Source organism: Callospermophilus lateralis, chromosome 16 (assembly GCF_048772815.1).
Source record: "Callospermophilus lateralis isolate mCalLat2 chromosome 16, mCalLat2.hap1, whole genome shotgun sequence".
Taxonomy (NCBI): domain Eukaryota; kingdom Metazoa; phylum Chordata; class Mammalia; order Rodentia; family Sciuridae; genus Callospermophilus; species Callospermophilus lateralis.
In genome coordinates, this window is record NC_135320.1 from 90,354,099 (window position 1) to 90,372,516 (window position 18,418).

Here is an 18,418-nt window from a genome sequence, read left to right on the forward strand (position 1 = left end):
ATGAAGGCTGTCCTCCTTACCCTGCTGGCCATTGGCTTGGCCCTCCAGCCAGGTGAGCTCAGCCAGCCATGGGGCAGGACTGAAGGAAGAGGCCTGTGGAAGCCAGAAGGGTCCCAGGGAGCAAACCAGAGAAGGAGGAGGGTCAGGAGGGAGGAAGGAGGCGGGTTTCTGCCCACTGGGCTTCTTGGCCCCGGAGGGTGACTCTGGGCACATCTGGGAAACAAGGATGACACCTTGCAGTGAACTTTTCCCTGCTGCCTGCAGGGTTGGAGGGGCAGAAGTCAAATGGACAGGGACAGGATGCTGACCAACAGTCCTGGGAGGCACAGGGGCAAGACATCTCATGCTCAGAAGGGAAAGAAGGAGGCTGGAATGAGGAGGTGCTGGGGTTGCACTGAGAAGACCCGAGGCTCCCCCAGCCCTGACGTCCACTTCATGGGAGAGCTTGTGTCCAGGTGGAGGACCCAAGGGGATGGTTCAGCCTGTGCTGTGGCTGGCCAAGTCACTGACCCTCTTAGACCTCAGTGTCCTTTTCTGGAAAGTGTGGGCAGGGGGCTGTCCCCCGAGGCCACCAGGAAATTGAGCAGGCCAACACTCCAAGGGTACCCAGGGTAGGGCTGGGGAGGCGCTTGGACCTGTTTTCAAGGAGGTGCTGTGGAGCCAGCTGTAGCCGCTTTGAAGGGAGGAGACTTAAGCAGGACACCCTGGTAGCTGGGGTCACTGGACCCAGAGAGAGCAGGACCTGGCCAGGGGCCACTTGTGGTCACATAGCACCAAGAGGCCTGAGAGGGACGGAGACCAGGTGGGCCTAGGGAATAAGAATGGGTAGGCCTGAGGCCTGGTGGCCTTGGAAAGTCAGGGAACGGTCTCCCGACACCCCAACCCTTCCTCTCCAGGGCCCAGCTGGGCCCCTGCAAGACAGGGTTAGCCAGGCCACACTGGGGCTGGTCATCTCTGCCCTTTGGGGATCATGGCATGGTATGCAGCCATGGGCTGCAACGTGGGCATGGAGGGGAAGTCATTCATAGGCGCATCAGGGGAAGTGGGTGCCAGTCCTTGGTGGACTGGGAACACCCAGGACCTCGCGAGGGGCCTGGGGTCAGGTCTGCACCCCAGCAATCTGGAAGGGCTCATGCCTTTCTCCATGCTGGTGGGGGAGAGAAAGTGTGGCAGGCCCAGGCAGGGAGGACAGCCTCGGACCTCGCTGCCCTGCCTGCCCCGCCTCGCAGGTACCGCCCTCCAGTGTTACTCCTGCACGGCCCAGGTGAGCAACAGGGACTGCCACAACGTGCAGAACTGCACCCAAGGCCAGACCCAGTGCAAGACGGAGCGCATCCGTGAGTGCCTTCGCCCGGCTCCCTCCCTGCCACTGGCTGACTGAGGAGCCTGGGCTTGTTCTCCACCACTGTTCAGCCTTCTGTCCTCTGCCCACCTGACCATCTATCCATAATCCCCACATGTCCCACCCCTTCCAGCGCCCTCATCACCCCACATATCTACCCACCCCATCCTGCACTCACCTACCCACTCAATCTGTCTGGTGCTCAGCCCAAGGCCCAGCTGCCCTGGGTCCTTGGACATGGACAAGACCAAGTCCCTGGTCTCCTGCTGCTGGCAGCCTTGCAACCAGCTTGGGGTGTGGCTGTGGAGCTTCAGTTAGGGACAGGACTGGCCTCCCCAGCCATCACCATGCCCTTCCAGGTGCAGTTGGGCTCGTGACCGTTATCAGTAAGGGCTGCAGCTCGGACTGTGTGGAAGATGCGGAGAACTACTACGTGGGCAAGAAGAACATCACGTGCTGTTCCACGAATCTGTGCAATGCCAGTGGGGCCCACGGCCTGCAGCCAGCCACTGCGCTGGGGCTCCTCACCACGCTTGGCAGCCTGCTGCTGTGGGGGCCCAGCCAGCTGTAGGCTCCAGGAGGGTCCACAGCCAATGCCGTGTCCCTGACCTCATGACCTGGCAGAGGTCTAACCCTCACCCTGCTCCCTACCTCCACAGCTCCCCCTGGGACTCCTGCCCAGCGCCCACCTGCCCAGCAGGCTGGGCTGCAGTGCCTTAGAACAGCCTGCAGCCGGCTCCTCTGCAGGCCTTGGCTGCTGCTGTTGCCACAGCCCATGTTTTGGCCACCTTTGCTCAGGTGCCTCCTCTAGGAAGCCTTCTCTGCCCTCTCCTCCAGGACTGAGCCAGGGCCCTCCAAGGCTGAGATGAGATGGGCTGGGTAGCAGTCGGGCTGGGAGGGTCACAAGGCCCTGGGATCTAGATGAGGCAGGCAGGGAGGGACGAGCCCCCCGTTCATGGACAACCTGGGAGCAGCCTGGCATATAGTATGCTCTTAATAAACACCTGTTGGGCAAGCTGCAGAGAGCCTGTGTCTTTGACAGCCCAAGTCCAGGCCTGCGATGTGTGTGGGCTCCACCTAGGCCATGTCTGTGCTTGTGGACATGGCCTTGACTGAGAGGGCTGGAGTGCTGGCCTTGGCAAGAGCAAATGTGTGGCACCCAGAAGGGAGGAGGTCCACGGGAGGCAGGAGGTCACCTCTCAGACCTCTTGGCCTTTGATGTGCAGCCTTGAGCGTGTGGCCAAGACTTTGAGCCGGCATGCTCATCTGTGGACCTCCCTGTTGTGGGGACAGGCCCCGAGCTCTCGGGAGGAGCATCTCCTGCTGGAAGGGCAAATGCCCCCTTTGGTTCCAACAAACCTGTTTTTCAAAGTTTGTGCAAAAAGCTGCAGGCGTACAGTAAACACTCCAAGACTGTGAGGGGCCCCAGGGACCCGCTGCCACCCTCATCCAACCCCCCAGGCCCATGCTCTGCTCTCTGCTGCCACATCACACCTCCTGGGCTCCTTTGGGTGAATCCATGCTCACAGAGTGCTGGAGGCCCCTGGAAGGTGCGCCCACCCCTTCCTTTGTCATTCCTGGGAAAGCCCCTTTGAAAGCAGCCTGGTGGGTGACATTCTCTGAGCAACAGCAAATGAACTCAAAGCACATAACACCTTCTGTCTCTTCACCAGGAGGGGTCACCCTCTCCAAGACAGGGATCAGATCCCAACCAGAACAAGTGGTATTACAGGGACAACTGTGAGCTGTGAATGCTTGGGAGAAGCTAGAGCTGCCCTGACAGGCATGAGCTTCCTGTCTCTGGGGGTATCCAAGAAGATCCAGGAAACTGGGAAACCCAGATCCCATTGCCACAGCTGCTGGCTGCGGGAGCAAAGCAGACCCAGAAAAACAAGTACATTTGTTTCTGCTCTTGAAGCAGACCAAAGCGAATGGCTTGCCCAGACCAAAAAAAAAAAAAAAAAAAGAAAGAAAATCCTGGGGCAGGGGAGTGGCAGTGGTGGTGTTGCCCCTGGGGGCCGCTTCTTTTCAAGGCGGTCTCAAACGTGCAGGACTAAGCGCTGCTGCGGTGGTCCCCAGAGCCTTGGCGGTCCCCAAATGCAGATCTATGGGGTCGGCCTCCAGGGTCACCGGCACTCGCGGTCATCGGAGAGGCTAGGGGCCTGCGGGAGAGAGCCGGTTGGGTCTTCTGGGGGTCAACTGCCATCCCTGGGGCAACGGACTGACACCCAGAGCGTGTGCGGCAGCCTGGAGGCCAAACACTGGCACCTCCATCTCGGCTGCCGAGGCCTTGACGTCCGCCCGGCTCCTCCCCCTCCATTTCGGACGTTAACAGCAGCGGTTTCTAAAGGGGCAAGGGGCAGAAATGCTTGGGATGGGCTTGGGGTCACCGATCTTTGGCGGGGTCGGGGTGAGTGTTGGGAGTAATGAGGTTGCAGACTGGAATGAAATCCACACGGGGCTCTGACTCTGTGGGCGACAGGCCTGGGGCCCGTGCGTCGGGTGAAGGTGGAGTCGCGCAGCAGCGCCTCTGGGGACGCGCTGTGTTCCATTTTTCCTGGGAGAGTCCCGCAGCCTGGGCCCGAGAAATGGAGGCTCTGACTCAGCTCAGATAAGGAACCAGACTCAGGACGCCTCTTCAAGAACTGGAGAGACACCGGCTCGGGACTCGCAACCGGAGCCTGCGTGGCTGGGTCCGCTGCCGCCGCCTCTGCTCCCGCAGTGCCGGAAGCGGCCGCCGAGTGTCGCTATGGTGCCCAGCGCACCTCGCTCAGGCTGGCCCTTCCCTGCCGCGCCCCGCCCCGCCCCAAAAAGCGAAAGCGGCGTCCGCGGGGGACGCGGAACCGACCACCGAGCGCGGATAGGGGGGGCCGGGAGCTGTAGGCGGGCTCCTGCCCGCGGCTTCCGGTTCGCCTCCCCCTCAACCGGCCTCGCGCGGTGGTTTGCTCCAGCCGCGGCGCTTGCTGGCTCCCAAGCTGCTGGCGGCGGGCAGCGGCGTAGCGGCTCCGGCTGGCATCCGCATAGCAGGCTCCCGCGATGTTGGGGTTGCTGGTGGCGTCGCTGGCCCTGGCACTCTCCTTCTTCGCGCTGCTGGATGGCTGGTACCTGGTGCGCGTGCCGTGCGCTGTGCTGCGCGCGCGCCTGCTGCAGCCGCGCGTCCGCGACCTGCTGGCCGAGCAACGCTATGCGGGCCGCGTGCTACCTTCGGACTTGGATCTGCTGCTGCATATGAACAACGCGCGCTACCTGCGCGAGGCTGACGTTGCGCGCGCTGCGCACCTGACTCGCTGCGGTGTGCTTGGGGCGCTGCGCGAGTTGGGGGCGCACGCGGTGCTGGCCGCTTCGTGTGCGCGCTACCGCCGCTCGCTGCGCCTGTTTGAGCCCTTCGAGGTGCGCACCCGCCTGCTAGGCTGGGACGACCGCGCCTTCTACTTGGAGGCACGCTTTGTCAGTCTGCGGGACGGCTTCTTGTGCGCACTGTTGCGTTCCCGGCAGCATGTGCTGGGCACCTCGCCCGAGCGCGTCGTGCAGCACTTGTGCAAGCGCAGGGTGAGCAGCCCCCGACCCGTGGCACGACCCCCGGGGCTCCTCGTCTCCGACCTTCTCCCCCAGGAAAGGCCAGCCATCTGCTTCTCCTGGAGTACCCCGCCCAGCACTGTACCCTCTCTTGCCTTTAACTGAGGGCTCAGGGCCTTCCTCACCCGTGCCCATGTTCTGGGGGTCCCAGGGTCCCAGGATCAACTCTTCACAGTCAGGCTTAGCCATTCCTGAGCTCAGCCCCTCACGGTTTTCCTTACCCATTACCCCTTCAAAAACATGTCAGACCAGGCCTCTGACCGGGAGTCCAAGCCTTGGTACTGGTGGCCTGGAGTAATGAGCCACCACCTCTGGTTCTTGGTTCTGAACATGGGATGGATAAGGCAGTTAAAGGTGGTTGCTGGGAGTTTTGGGGGACCTGAACCTCCCTTTCATACAGCTTAGAGCTAAAGGGCTTGGTCCTGATGGGGTTGGACTGACCCTGGAAGGCTACAGCTTTTCTGCCTTCCACAGTTGGAGAAAGGAGGCCCACACCTTGCTGGGCTGAAGGCCCCTCCCAGGGCCTGCTCCATGGCAGCAGGCTGCTGCAGCCAGGCAACCTTGGCCCCAGGGGATGGCCAGGGCAGTCATGGTTGCCAAGACAGTTTCTGCCACAGACTGTCTCCTGAAAGATGCCAGGGTCTGCTCACCCTCGTGCACCCTCTCGCATCAGACAGGCACCTCCAGAGCACAGGAGGGACAGTCCCACCCTTATGAGGAGCTGTATCTGAGTTGGGGAATTGGATGCAGAGAAAGTGGTACTGCCTAGGGCTGCAGAATGACCAGACCCTTGGTTTTATCTTTATTGAGGTGACTCCCAAATCAGTACTAGAAGTGAGAGCAACCCCAGCCCCAGCCCTGCCTGGACTAGCCCTGTGAGTGGGACACTTTGTCCTGGCCCAGTCCACCGTGTGGCTGCTTGTCCTGAGGTGGGGTGGGCACCTGCTCCTCCCTTCATTCTGGCAGCTCTTGAAGCCCTGCAAGGCATCTGACCCAAGGCATATAACCTCATCCATAAGAGTGTGCAGGGAGGGATGGGGACACAGTGGACAGGCCCAGAGCTGACCTGGGAGATTAAGTTGGGTCTTCTTGGTGCTTGATGAACAGAAGGGCTCCCAGAAAGCCTCTGCCCTGCACACTGTCTTCTAATGGCCTCCAGGGTTCCACCTGGCTCTGAGGAGGCAGGCCTGGCAGAGGCAGGGTTGTATCTAGAGAGCTAGGACCAAAGTGAGAGCTCAGAGGGGCCTGGGGACTGAGTAGGTGACAGGGAAGGGCCTCATGGAAGGTCACATGCCTGGGAACAGCATGGGCAGAGGCCCAGAGACGGGAGGGCAGCAGCCTGGCTGGCACAGGACCCTGGGCTGTACCCCTCACTCATCCCCATAGCGGCAGGTGGAAGCCCCAGAGCCTCACCCTCCTGTCCTGCAGGTGGAGCCCCCCGAGCTGCCAGAGGACCTGCAGCACTGGATCACCTACAATGAGGCCAGCAGCCAGCTGCTTCGGGCTGAGAGTGGACTCAGTGATGTCATCAAGGACCAGTGACCGCTTCCTCCACTGCCTGCCCATCAGCTTCTGCCTAGGGGCAGTTGGTTACCTACCCAGCTGGTCAGTTGGCCTTTCCCACAAAATGGGCAGGCCAGGCTGGGCTCCAGCTGGAGTGACCTTGTGACCACCATAGTCCCCTTCACCTGCTTGACACCCTCTGCTGGGCCCCATGCTGGACACGATGGAGTGGCGTTGGTGCCTGACCCAGTTTTGCCTGCTGGTTGGGGATGGATGTGCAGAGGGGCCCTGATCATCCCTGTGGTAAGGCCACTATCCCATAGTTCCAGGTGGGGATGTACCTGGAGCAGAGGGACAGCAGGAGTGGCCTGAGCACGGATCCTGGAGCTGAAGCTGTGCCGAGTGAAGCAGGAGCCAGAGCAGTGCTGGGCATGGGCTCTGCTCCTGGCCCTCTGCAGGGACAGCATTGTAAGCCTGCTCCCTCTGGCCCCTAGTAAGGCTCGGGCTCAGGAGGGGAGTAGAGTCGGGGTGGTGGTGGAAAGCACTTGGGAGGGAACTGTCCCAGGAGGTTTTCTGGTGGCAGGGGATGCTACGTTTTCGGATTGGGCCACCCTTGAGCTTAGGGTCAGGCTGGCAGGGCAGGACTTGTCCAATTCCTGCAGAACATAAGACCAGGAGTTGCCCCAAGTTCCCAGCTGGCCTCTCTGCCCTGCTGGCCCATGAGCCTTGCACCTGCCCCAGAGAGCAGGGTCCCCTGGTGCAGAGTTGGTCTCCTGCCTCTCCTTCCAGGCTGGGTTGGAGGGTGGGGCAGGCAACTGGGGTTTGTGGTCCAAAGGTTCCTGGAAGGGTTGCTGGAAGTGTTCTGGTTAGGGAGGGAACAGCTGGGGGATATTCTGCAAGGGCACCCTCAACTACCTGCACCCATCCGGACCCATGAGGCCTGTGCTACCTCAGGCTGAAGCCTGCCCTCTCTGGGCCAACAGCACCTCTCTCCCCCAATTGTGCCTGCCCCATACCCTGCCCCACTCTAAGCGCTGCTCCCTGCATGGACTGGGGTCAGGGAAGGGTCTTGCATTCTCTGTGATAGAGGTCCCTGGGCAGCTGCTCTCAGGCCTTCCTAGGGAACATTGAAAGCTGGCTCAGGCTGCCTTCTCCTGCCTAATCCCTTACCTTACAATGGGGGAAACAGGCCTGGGTCAACCCAGAGCTGCTGAGAAAACCCAGGACCAAGTGGGGCTGGTCCCGAGGCTCTGGCCACGCCCTGTCTAGCTGGGGTATGAGGCCAGGAGCGCTGGGTGTGGGGATCTCTGTTTGCCTGCTCCGGGAACCCCACACCTGCCCTGACAGCCCAGGGTCAGGACATCACTGGAAGGCCAGAACTGCCTCCCCCAGGAGCTGCCCCAGACCCCTCACCTGCCACTCCCGCCCCATGCTGCCCTTCTGGCCATAGCTGCACCTTTTGTCTTAATTAAAGAAAGCACAAGATTAAAGAGTTTCAAAGGTGTGTGTGCTGGGAAACTCTGGTTCCAAAGCCTGGACCCCCATGGGTCCCATTCCCAGGATGTTTTCTGGTGGCAGGGGATGCCACGTAGGCACGTTGGGCCACCCTTGAGCTTAGGGTCAGGCTGGCAGGGCAGGACTTGTCCAATCCCTGCAGAACACGAGACCAGGAGTTGCCCCAAGTTCCCAGCTGGCCTCCCTGCCCTGCTGGCCCATGAGCCTTACACTAGACCACAGGTACCTGCCCAGGCCTCCCGGTTCCTTCCAGTCAAGGGATGGCTCTAAGAGGTCATGCCCCATTCTGAGTCGGGGACCCTTAACTTCGGGACTTGGGACAGGATGGAGGTGGCAGTTAGGGGCAGAGGCCACTGGGCCTTGTTGGAGGAGAGACAGCATAGGAGCTGTTGTGCAGGTCTTTTGAGGATGGGGAGTGGTCCCCAAGACAGAGCAGGTGAATGTGGGGGTCTGCACCATGTCTGTGCTCTGCCCGCCTGCCCAGGGAGTCCTGGAAAGGCAAGGGGAGTGGGACTGGAGAGACTGTCCCCTGCTCTGTTGTCTGCACCCTGCTGTGGGCACACTGCACAGGGGTGGCCACTCAGTGCCTTTCCCCCCTCATCTAAGGGGTCCAGGAAGGTTCTGGCTAGACCTTTCAAGGCTTTCTGAGGGACATCTGGAGAGGACGCGCTGGGGCGCTGCTGGGATGTGGCAAGGTCTGAACTGAGTGCTGTCAGACAAGGGCAGCTTGTCTGGGCAGAACTCCAGACTGGAAGTGGTGGGCATCGGGCCACTGGTACCCAGTGTCGGTGGGAGCTGGGAGTGGGGCCGGCAGGGGATGCTCAGGATGGGGCCTTGGCCCTTTCTTGGCACCATGCGGAGGAGCCTCTCCAGGGGTCCCTGGCTCAGCAGCTGCCCCTGGGGCCGGTGGAGCATCTCTCCTGGACAGAATTCTGGGCTTGGTGATTCGAATAAGATATTATATCCATGTGTGCGGTCAGGGCATGTGAGCGTTCTCAAGGTCAACCAAGAGCAACGGCTTTCAGAGCTCCCTGCGTCTCTTGGACAGGAGGCTTAGCCAGGCTCGGGGTGTGGATTCCCCCAGGTCCCGCAGTGCTCTGGTGCGCAGAGGGATCCTGACTATCGCGACTCCCCGGGCTCGGACGCGCGCCCTCTGCTGGCCACGCTGCCGCCGCCCTGGGAATAGGAATGACCATCAAGGCTCTCCCATCCCCACCTCCTCTGCCTCTCAATGGGCCTGGAGGCACATCCCCAATTCCTCTGCTGGGGAGTGACATCTGCTCGGTCCCCATGGCAAGGCTGCGGCTCTGACCCCTAGACTCTGATCCAGGATCCCCGGGGGGAACTGGAGGTCCGTAACGCGGGAAATGATCCTAACTGGGGACTGCAGGTGCCAGCCCCGCAGAGAACCCAGGGGCGTGCCTTCAGGCAGGTAGAGGAGCCTCATCACCATCCCAGCTACTTCCCGTGCCCTTGGGTGTGTGCGGGGTGTTTGCCAAGCAGGCCAGCCTGCTGTCCTCAGCGCTTTGCAGGTGCCAAGGGGACCCCAGGGTCATGCCCTGGTGTCCTACGGAGCCTGATGACCCAAGACTTCGCTGGGCAGAACCCAGAAAATGCCACGAGGACACGGATGGGAACTGGGTACCCAGGATGGAGCGGAGCGCTGTGAGGGGCGAGGGCCGAGTGAGAGAGGGCTGTGTGTCCCCCAGACAGCCCTGGCTGGTGCTCACTGGGACTGCTACAAGTCCAGGCTGGCACAGAACCAGTCTTGGCCATGGGGTCTGGGAGACAAGCTGGCACTGTCCAGTCTCATTTGATGGTCCCAGCTGTCCCAAGGTGATGAGCAGACCATTGTCAGAGGGGTGACTGAAGCCTGTGGAGTTGCATCTGCCCTGGGAAGACCTGGGGGGGGGCTTCTTGTGACCCCCTCTTCTGCCTCCCCTGGCTGCATCGATGGCACCGCCAGGCTGGTCAGAACCAGACCCCCCCAGTCATGGGGAAAATCAGATCCTGACACCCTTTCCACCCTGGGGTAGCATTGACCCCCAGGATTTGAGGGGTGCTTCTTAGGAAGAGTGTTCCTGGGACTAAGGAACAGGTTCTGGCCTGAGACATGGGGCTAGTTTGCAGAAAGGGGACCCAGAAGGCATTTATGCCCCAGGCCTCTGTCTCCCCATCTGGGAAATGGATCCAAAGGCCTTGGGTGAAAAAGAGGGTTGGGAGCCTGGAGCAGGCCCAGCGGGCCCAGCTCTCCTAAAGAGCCCTCTGTGGGCTCTCAGTGCCCAGGAAGGACAAAACTCATCTCCACCCTTGGCTTATTTATTTTCTACACGTTTTGGGGACAGAGTGAGTGGCCTGAGGCCCAGTGAGCTCCGCTCACGGAGACATGTAGGCAGAGGTGGCCGCCAGCAGTGCTAGGCCCTGTCAGGAGAGGAGGTGCCCGAGGAGCACTGCTCCCAGTGTGGCCAGAGTCCCAGCACCCAGCTGGGCTGCCTCCACTGAGTTGCAGAGGTCGCGGAAGCAGCAGAAGACGGGGTGGGCAGCCCCGATGCTGTCGGGGTCAGTGGCTAGGCAGGAGTCGGAGCAGGAGCGGGTCACCATGGGGCTCTGGTCGAAGGGGTACTCTGCAGGGTGGGCAGGCGTCAGAGCCTGCACCCACTGCAGTGCCTGCCTGGCTCTGTGTGTCCCCCCTGCTGCTCCTGACCACCACCTTTGCTTCCTACCTCCTCCAACCCCATCGGCATTCCTGTCCCAGATCTGGGAGCCTTCCAGTCCCCAACCCCAATGGTGACAGGTTTTTCTAATAATAGCACTAGTGCCCGGAGCACCTGCAGTGCCCGGGTCTGAGAGGGAGCCCAGCCCTGAGGCAGCAGCAGCACCATCCAACAGTCTGAGCAGAGCGCAACCCACTCCCAGTGCCTAGGGCCTGGGGTCTGGGGTGCTGAGCTTCCCTTGCTGCAGGCACCCCTCTCAGATGGGAAGCCTCCACCCTGCACTTCCTGCCCCTCTGCCTCCCAGGCCAAGAGGAGCAAGGTGCACCCAGGGAGGCCTTTGGGAGAGGTGGGCCCGCCCTGTGCTGGGGCCTGCCCTGGGCCCAGCCTCACCATTCTCCACCTTCTCCAGTGTGGTCTTGCAGGCCGTGTCCTCCAGCTTGCAGTAGGTAATGTTTTTGCATGCGTAAATGGGCGTGGGCCGCTCGCAGGAGTAGCACCTGAAGGCCTCACCTGGGGGGGGGGCAGCAGAACCTCATCACCTGGCCAGCTCAGCCCATCCTGGAGCCCGGAGGATGGGGCTGCAGGACACCTGCTGAGCTCCTTGGAGGGCGGGCTGGCTGGAGACGGGTGTGAGCCCTGCACCTTACCACCCAGCCTCCGTCTCCCTTCAAGGGGAGTGGAGCCATGACACTCTCCCAGGGTGCAGTTGGGCTCTGGAGGCTCACTGAGAGCCATACAGCCCCCAGCAGCCCCCGCCCTCTGGGAGGGGGCAGACTGAGGCCCAGGGCAGGGTCCCGCCAGATTCCCCCACTACTCACCACAGCCCATGCTCCAGGCTGCGAGGAGCAGCAGCTGCATGGCCCAGGAAGAGGCCATTCCTGGGTGCTTGGCGCTGGGAGGGTGGCTGGCCCCATGTTAAGGATTTATACCAGCCCCCGCAGCTCCTGCTCCTGGGCGGCGGCGGATCTGGCCGTGACTCAGTGGGGCGGCACAGGGCAGAGTGGGGAGGGCTGGCAGGACTGGGTGGTGGCACGGGAACTGTTGTCACTCACCAACCCTCTGGGGGCGGGACCCCTCAGAGGCCTCCCTGGGAGCCCCAGTCTGAGAAGTGTGGCCCTGCCCTGTGCTGGCACACCTCCAGCAGACCCCCCTTATGTCACCTGGCTCTGCCCGTGGGGTTCACAGATGCCTTGGAGGCCCTCCAGACCCAGGTGTAGATCAGCTGCAGGGAGACCCCACAGGAACTGCAGCCCAGCTGGCCAGCTGGGGTCCTGGCAGGTGTCCTCGGTCCTAGACTCTCTCCACCTGGTGCCCACAAAGCAGAGGCCTGACCCACGTGGGAAAGGGCGAGTGCCTAGTAAAGTGGGGGTGGCACGGGGTGCTGCTGGCCAGTAGGCCCTTTTGGGTGTGGGGCCCTGGCCTGGCCCCTCATCATTGCCCGTCTTCTCCCAACTGGTGACCTTTGGACCAAACCTGAGCTTGTGAGTTTTAGGCCCCTGACAGAAGGGCTCTGCCAGCCCCCTGGCCTTCTTCACTGTCCACCTCTTACCACACACCAACTCACGTCCACACCCTTTCCTGTGCCAGGCCTCTCACAGTGTACACAATGGTTTCCCATCCGATGGCTCACATCTTCCCTGTGTCATAAGGCCACCCAGGTGCTCCTCCTTCATAGCCCTTCCCAGGATCAGCCTCCTCCATTTCTGTTCTTCAAGGTCCTGATCGGTGGTTGGCTGTGTGGCCAGATGGATGGGTGAATGAATGGAGGATGGGTGGGTGGTGTGTCAATGGATGATGGATGGGAGAATGGATAGATGGAGGATGCATAGATAGATGGGTGGATGGCTGGATGGCTGGGTAGAGGGATGAACGGGTGGGTGGAGAATGACATTCCGATGGGTGGTATTGAGAAAGTGAGTGGTGGAGAGATGAAAGGAGAGGAGTATTCATGGATGGGTAGACGGAAGATGATGGATGGGTGGGTGGGTGGGTGGGTGGAGTGATGGAGGGTAGGTAAGTAGACAAGTGGGAGTGGAGTGTGGACGAGGAGCTCTCTGGGCAGGTGTGCACGTGACTCCCTGGAAGGCTGAAGGTGGGTCCTCTGTGGCAGAGGCGGGTCACACTCTGTGGCGGATGGGATGCTGAAAGGGTTCCTGGGCAGGTTCCTAGGAGTTTTCCCCTTGCAGCTGTCTCCCTGTGGCCTGGGGTGGCTCCCTTGCCCCTCCAGACCTTGGCTTCCTGTTTGTCTGTTGCAGGGTGGAAATGTCCTGGCTTTGTGGGTGAAGGGAGTTGTACAAGGCTTTGCAAGAAAGCAAAGGGTGTGGTTTTGCAAGGGAGAGAAGGATACTTCAAACAATGGGCCACCTGTGGGGAGGTGCAGGGACAGCAGCAGGGGCAGCTGTGGCCACAATACACCCAGACACTCTGAGAGGCGCCAGGGAATGTGTGGTTCCAAAGCCTGGTAGACAGCCCAGTGCTGGCTCCACCTGGCCCCCTGTGGCCTCCTGTGTGGCCTGGGTTTACCCCAAGACACTCATTCTGGTCTCCCTCCTTCATCTGTAAACTGGACAGAGGGACATCTGCTCCAGAGGGTGACTGTGCCAACTGGCTAGTGCTCAGCAAAGGACAGGTCTCTTTGGAGCTGTGAGCCCCCTGCAGCCCACAGTGCAGGTGAACCTGCAGCACATGGGCAGACAGGTACACACACACACACACACACACACACACACACCCATTGCTAACACCCTCCAGGGGAGGGGAAGGATCACAGTTTGTAGCACAAGCACTCACCCCTGGACGGCTCTCCTGCCCTTTTGGTCACCTAGGCAGGGTGGGAAGGACCTGAAATCTATAAAGGGGGTCATCCCCACTCCCCCGGGCACCAGCTCTGGAGCCCTCTTCTCTGGAGGAGTCTCTCTCTTCCTTTCTCTGTTCTGTTTCTTAAATAAAATCTACTTTGTGGGCTTGCTTTGGCCTTTCTCAGGTGCTGATCGTCCACACGAGGGACACCCGTCGGGTCTCCACTGGAAGAGGCCTTTCCCCTCTCCGTGACCCTGATGACCCTCCTCGACCTCGGGTTGCTGGAGAGGGTGTGTAAACCTCCAAGACTCGGGGGACCCTGCCCTCACTGCGTCCTCTCACACCTGCCCTAGCAGGGAGCCCCCAATCTCCAGGGTCACTCCCCGGCCTGGCCAGGCGACCAAAGCAATCCTCTCCTCTTTCCCAAGACGGTCCACAGGCCCCTGCTTGTTCCCTTCAACCAGCTGGTGGCTGCCAGTCCACACCCATCCCCAGACTTCCTGGCTCCTCCTCCTTGGCCACACCCTGTACCTTCCACTCAGAGGGACTGGCTACAATGCCCGTGCAGTGCACACTGCTCTCCCCAGAAACTCTCCTGCCCTCCACTCCTTCAGCAGGCGGCAGAGCCATCCCCGCCACTGGCACTCACTTGTGCCCCTCCCTGCCTGGCCTGAGGGCCTGCTAGACAGTCAGTCCCTGTGTGGAGGAACATGTTCCCACTCCCCTGGGACTCCTGCATCCTGCCTGCTCTGCCGTGCTGACTACAGGGTAGCATTTGCTGGAGGGTGGGTGGGTGGGTAAGGAATGGAAAGAGGATGCGTAGGTAGATGCCAGGACCTAAGGCATGTAGGAGCCATCGAGGCCCTGGGGACAGCAGGGTGGGTTCCACGTGCCCCTTAGAGGCCAGTGCAAGCTCTGGCCTTACCCTGGCTCAAGCCCAGGCTTGCCAGGCAGTCTTAGGGCATGTTTGTCTGCATCAGAGACCCAGATATCTGTGCCCTGAAGGTGGTGAGGCAGGGTACTCGCTCCTGGGCAGGAAAGTCAAGGCGGGCAATCACTGGGGGGGCTCCCTCTGCTGGTCAGGGCAAGAATCGGTGCAAGAGTGAGGTCAGAGACAGGCAGGTGGTCTGGTCCCTGCTGATTTCAGGGCCAGGGTGAAGGGTCCAGGAGAGGAGCAGAGCCCAGCCCACTGCACCAGTCAGACCAGGGCTGGGGTTGGCCGGGCCCACCAGACTGAACTCAGCTCTTTCCTTCCCTGGGCTTCTGTCTGCTCTTCCAGCCAAAATTTGGAGCCATCAACTCCTCCCTTCTCTCCTACCCTAATTCCTGTCCTGTCCAGTTCCTACTGGCTGTGGACTTCCAGGCCACCCTAGTGGTAAGGCCTAGCCCTCACTTTCTGGCCATCCTTCCCTACCGGAGAGTCAGTGGGGCTGAAGGACTCAGGCGATAGCAATGCCGAGTTAGGCCCTCAGCCAGGGTGGTTGAGGTCAGCGCACAACTCCAAGCCTTGGCCTAAGGCCTCATACACCCCTGTGCCAGGGCACATGTGCCACAAGACAGACTCCTTCCCACCACACTGAGCCTTGCTTGACCGTGGTCACGGTTTAGTCCTGATCCTCGGTTCCAGACTGAGCCTGATCTGATCACAGCTGAACTCTGGTCACCACGGGGCCTGGTCTGCAGTCTGGGGAGTACAGATGTGCGCGCAGGGTGTGTGTGTGTGTGTGTGTGTGTGTGTGTGTATGTGTGTGTGATGGGAGAAAAGCCGGGTGATGTGGACAGGACATCTCTCCCTCTTGACAGTCAGGGCTCAGGGTCACAGCCGCAGATGGGGGCACCCAGGCCAGCACTGGACATTCTATCTCCATGCCACCCCCCATTCTGGGAAGCTGCCCATGTTCTGTCCCCAGGAGCTTCCAGACAGATGGTGGCCATGCTGGGCTGTGCCTTGGAGCTGGTGGTGGACTCACTGGGCTGTGGGGCTCCACGCAGGCCCAGGACTGCAGAGCCCCACAGGACCTCTTCTCCTACAGGCAGGTCCGCGTGTGCCCAGCCATGGGAGCTCCTCTGGGACAGAGCCTCCTTCCAGCCAGGGGCAGGAAACTTTTGAGAGGGGCCATGGCTCAGGGGGAGGGAGGACTCAGGCAGGGCCAGGAGGCAGCCTGACCTGCCCATCTCAGTGTGGCTGGAAATGCCACTCAGGGGCTGAGGGGGCCACCTTACGCAGGGCCCTGGAGCAGGGAGATGAGATGGGCAGGGCCAGTGGGGGTCTGCAGAGTCGGAGGAGGGGCAGGTGCCAGGGTGAATGAGGGGGCCCAGGTGATCTTCTCCACCCCTGCCCGCCCTGACCTGGCTCCCCTTGTCCCCCAAGGGCCTGAGGGGCACAGATCTGCCTGATCTGGATGGGCCCCAGACTTGGTGGCTGTCCTTGCTTGTGGAGTGGACCTTGAACCCATCACAAGAGACGGGAGGAGAAACAGACGTGGACAGGGATGGGGACAAAGTCAGATGCCTCCAGGAGACCCTTCTCCCTGCCCCCCCAGGGCAGGCCTGTGCCCAGCAATGAGACCCAGAGGCCAGGTTCAGGAGGCAGCTGCATTTCTTCAAGGCAGAGGGGTGGGGCCGGGCACTGGTGGGGCAGTAGGGTGGGCAGGGCTCTACAGCAGGAGCCCCAGGAGCGGGGTGAGCGTGAGGGCGAAGGCCAGGCTGTGGGGGCTGCCCAGGGAGGGCGCCCCGTCCACATTGCACAGCTCAGTGTTGCAGCAGGATACTGGCCGGGTCTGGCCGATGCCGTCGACATCCGAGGGCTCACACCTGCTGGCGCAGGATTTGGTCACTGTGGAGTCTCCCAGGAAGGGGTACACTGTGGAGTACAGGAGGCATTGGCCCTCAGGGTCAGTTCTTTACTGCTTCCCAGCCCCAGCCCCAGAGTCCCCCATCCCCGTGGTCCCTGCTGAGTGAGGGGCCAGGGGCACACATGGCGTTGTGCGGTTGGGTTCCTGGCCTCCCTCACTAGGAGGAAGAGGGGAAGGAGGGAGAAAGCCCAAGTGGTCCTATAGCTGGTGGCTTCATGCTGACAGGGGGCCCAGCTGGCCAGGGGAGACTGGGCTGGAGGCAGCTGTGACCCTGGGTCCCAGCCCTGCCCCACCCAATGCCTACTGACCAATCTCTCGGGAGTAGAGCGTGGTCTTGCACATGGTTTCGTTGGCACCGCAGTTGGTGATGGTGATGCAGCTGGACACACCCGTGGGTTCGAGACAGGTGTAGCACTTTAAGGCCATTGCTGGAGAGAGGTGATGAGAGGGCAGGTCAGCAGGCTCTGCCCCTCCCAAACTCCAGAAGGTGATGCCACACCCATCCAGTCCCCAGAGAACAATGACACTAGCCAGGGGCCAGCTGCCCACCAGCCAAGGCTTAGGGAAGATGACACAGTCAGGCCAGGCTCTGACTTGGACCCCTGGGTTCCAGAGGCCAAGGCTGCCCTGGGGGAGGTGGGCTCCACCTGTGGGGAAAAGCCACTCTGAGCAGCTGGGAGGCACAGGGGACCAAGCCCTGGACACTGCCACAGCAAGAGACACTAAGGGATGAAGGGCTCGGGTGAGAACAGGCAAGGATCCCCTCCACTTCCTCAGCAGCAGAGCGGGTTAGGGGTCAGGCAAGGAGGTCCAGAGTGCAGGGTGGCTGGCTGTGCTCAATAGACTGCAGGTCCTAGCTGGACAGCGTCCCCTCCCCAAGGGTGGTGCAGGTGGGTAAGCTGTTTGCCAGCCACTGCACTTCCCTGCACGGTGTCCCTGTCCAAGTCCAGGAGCCCGGGGACCTGGCTGGCTCCAACTGGCCCAAGCCCCAGCCCAGGTGTGCAGGGAGGCCACAGGTCCCTGTGTCCCCTCTGTGGTACTCAGGCAGGGCCTCTACCCTCTCTGGCTGACCGCAGTTTCTCACTCTGGACAACGGGCAGGGCATGTTGGCTTAGCCCACACCACCCAACTCCTTTCCTGTTGAGTTGGGGCCCCTCAGGTCCAGGAATCACCCCCACTTGGGACCCCTCTGGGTCTCCTTCCCTCCTCTCCTTCTCCACCGCACTCCCAGGTCCCCCCAGCCCCAGGGCCTCCCTTCTCCTCCCTGTACAAAGCCCCTCCGGCCAGGCTCTGCCCTACCTGGGAGGCTGGCTTTCTCTGTCCAACTTGGGCCCCGGGACCAGTCCTTCCACGGGGACACATCCAGCCCTTGGTTGCTTCCCTTCCTATCTTGGACAGAACTGGTGGGACACAGCTTCCCACTCCCCTTCTGTCCTCCTCCTCCCAGAGGCTCTGTCCTGAGGTGCCTTCACTGTGGACAGGACAGTACCAGTACAGTGTCCACAGATGAGGGCGTCCTGCAGAGCACAGACCCACCCACCAGTCCTGCCTAGAACTTGTCCCGCACCAGCCCCGCGCCCCTCACCGAGCTCCCCGCAGGTGGCCAGAGCCAACGCCAGAAGTGCCAGCCTCATCCCTTGCATGGTCCCCGCTGCCCCGCGGGGCTCTGAACGCTCTGAACGGTGGTCCGACCAGTCGGCGCAGCGGATTAGCGGGATCTGGTTTCTGGGCGGGCGGAGGCGCGACGACCCCGCCCCAGCCCGGGCCCTCCCCGCCTGTTCCTCTGGACATCCCACCCCCTAGGGTTCTCCTCCCGCCCCTTCCCGACCCTCCAGGCCCCCCTCCTCCTCCCGGATCCCTCCCCGCCCTTTCCTCATTCCTCGGGCACTCTAGGCTGGTACTGCTGCCCCTTCTCCCCTGGGGGCCCCACCTCCCTCCCCAATCCCTAAGCTTTCTGCTTCCTCCCCTCCCTCCCACCCAGGACGTCGGTGTGTGTGTGGGGGGGGGGCGACGGGAACCTCTGCTGCCACCGACCCGGCAGGTGGTTGGGCTAGCACTCTGGGCTGGAATCTTCCAAGGACCACTTTGCCCTCTCCGGCTCCGTTGAGGTGGCC

The 18,418-nt window shown here is 61.7% G+C and overlaps 4 protein-coding genes across 4 annotated transcripts; 2 read left to right on the top strand and 2 right to left on the bottom strand.

Annotated features, from left to right (window-relative positions):
- Psca (prostate stem cell antigen) lies at positions 1-1,913 on the top strand. The gene is made up of 3 exons (XM_076836356.1): positions 1-52; positions 1,230-1,337; positions 1,702-1,913. The coding sequence occupies exons 1-3, from the start codon at positions 1-3 to the stop codon at positions 1,911-1,913; spliced, it is 372 nt and encodes a 123-aa protein (XP_076692471.1).
- A 2,465-nt stretch (positions 1,914-4,378) lies between these two features.
- Them6 (thioesterase superfamily member 6) lies at positions 4,379-7,916 on the top strand. The gene is made up of 2 exons (XM_076836039.2): positions 4,379-4,891; positions 6,347-7,916. Exons 1-2 carry the CDS (start codon positions 4,379-4,381, stop codon positions 6,458-6,460), a joined length of 627 nt encoding a protein of 208 aa, XP_076692154.1. The 3' UTR covers positions 6,461-7,916.
- A 2,444-nt stretch (positions 7,917-10,360) lies between these two features.
- Slurp1 (secreted LY6/PLAUR domain containing 1) lies at positions 10,361-11,526 on the bottom strand. Its single transcript, XM_076835787.1, has 3 exons — positions 11,469-11,526; positions 11,041-11,160; positions 10,361-10,560 (listed from the first exon to the last, which is right to left on the bottom strand). Exons 1-3 carry the CDS (start codon positions 11,524-11,526, stop codon positions 10,361-10,363), a joined length of 378 nt encoding a protein of 125 aa, XP_076691902.1.
- A 4,580-nt stretch (positions 11,527-16,106) lies between these two features.
- On the bottom strand, positions 16,107-17,947 carry Lypd2 (LY6/PLAUR domain containing 2). The gene is made up of 3 exons (XM_076836394.1): positions 17,890-17,947; positions 16,613-16,732; positions 16,107-16,312 (listed from the first exon to the last, which is right to left on the bottom strand). Exons 1-3 carry the CDS (start codon positions 17,945-17,947, stop codon positions 16,107-16,109), a joined length of 384 nt encoding a protein of 127 aa, XP_076692509.1.
- Between the last annotated feature and the right edge of the window lie 471 nt (positions 17,948-18,418).

What these genes read in the sequence shown, in the direction of transcription:
- Lypd2 (XM_076836394.1), bottom strand. Translation starts at nt 17,947, where the DNA reads ATGCAAGGGATGAGGCTGGCACTTCTGGCGTTGGCTCTGGCCACCTGC. An exon ending in GGCCACCTGCGGGGAGCTCG is followed by an intron (nt 16,733 to 17,889) that starts GTGAGGGGCGCG and finishes ACCTCTCTCCAG; the next exon opens with CAATGGCCTTAAAGTGCTAC. An exon ending in GCTCTACTCCCGAGAGATTG is followed by an intron (nt 16,313 to 16,612) that starts GTCAGTAGGCAT and finishes TGTACTCCACAG; the next exon opens with TGTACCCCTTCCTGGGAGAC.
- Psca (XM_076836356.1), top strand. Translation starts at nt 1, where the DNA reads ATGAAGGCTGTCCTCCTTACCCTGCTGGCCATTGGCTTGGCCCTCCAG. An exon ending in TGGCTTGGCCCTCCAGCCAG is followed by an intron (nt 53 to 1,229) that starts GTGAGCTCAGCC and finishes CCCGCCTCGCAG; the next exon opens with GTACCGCCCTCCAGTGTTAC. An exon ending in GTGCAAGACGGAGCGCATCC is followed by an intron (nt 1,338 to 1,701) that starts GTGAGTGCCTTC and finishes ATGCCCTTCCAG; the next exon opens with GTGCAGTTGGGCTCGTGACC.
- Slurp1 (XM_076835787.1), bottom strand. Translation starts at nt 11,526, where the DNA reads ATGGCCTCTTCCTGGGCCATGCAGCTGCTGCTCCTCGCAGCCTGGAGC. An exon ending in AGCCTGGAGCATGGGCTGTG is followed by an intron (nt 11,161 to 11,468) that starts GTGAGTAGTGGG and finishes CCCCCCCCCCAG; the next exon opens with GTGAGGCCTTCAGGTGCTAC. An exon ending in ACTGGAGAAGGTGGAGAATG is followed by an intron (nt 10,561 to 11,040) that starts GTGAGGCTGGGC and finishes CCCACCCTGCAG; the next exon opens with AGTACCCCTTCGACCAGAGC.
- Them6 (XM_076836039.2), top strand. Translation starts at nt 4,379, where the DNA reads ATGTTGGGGTTGCTGGTGGCGTCGCTGGCCCTGGCACTCTCCTTCTTC. An exon ending in AGCACTTGTGCAAGCGCAGG is followed by an intron (nt 4,892 to 6,346) that starts GTGAGCAGCCCC and finishes CCTGTCCTGCAG; the next exon opens with GTGGAGCCCCCCGAGCTGCC.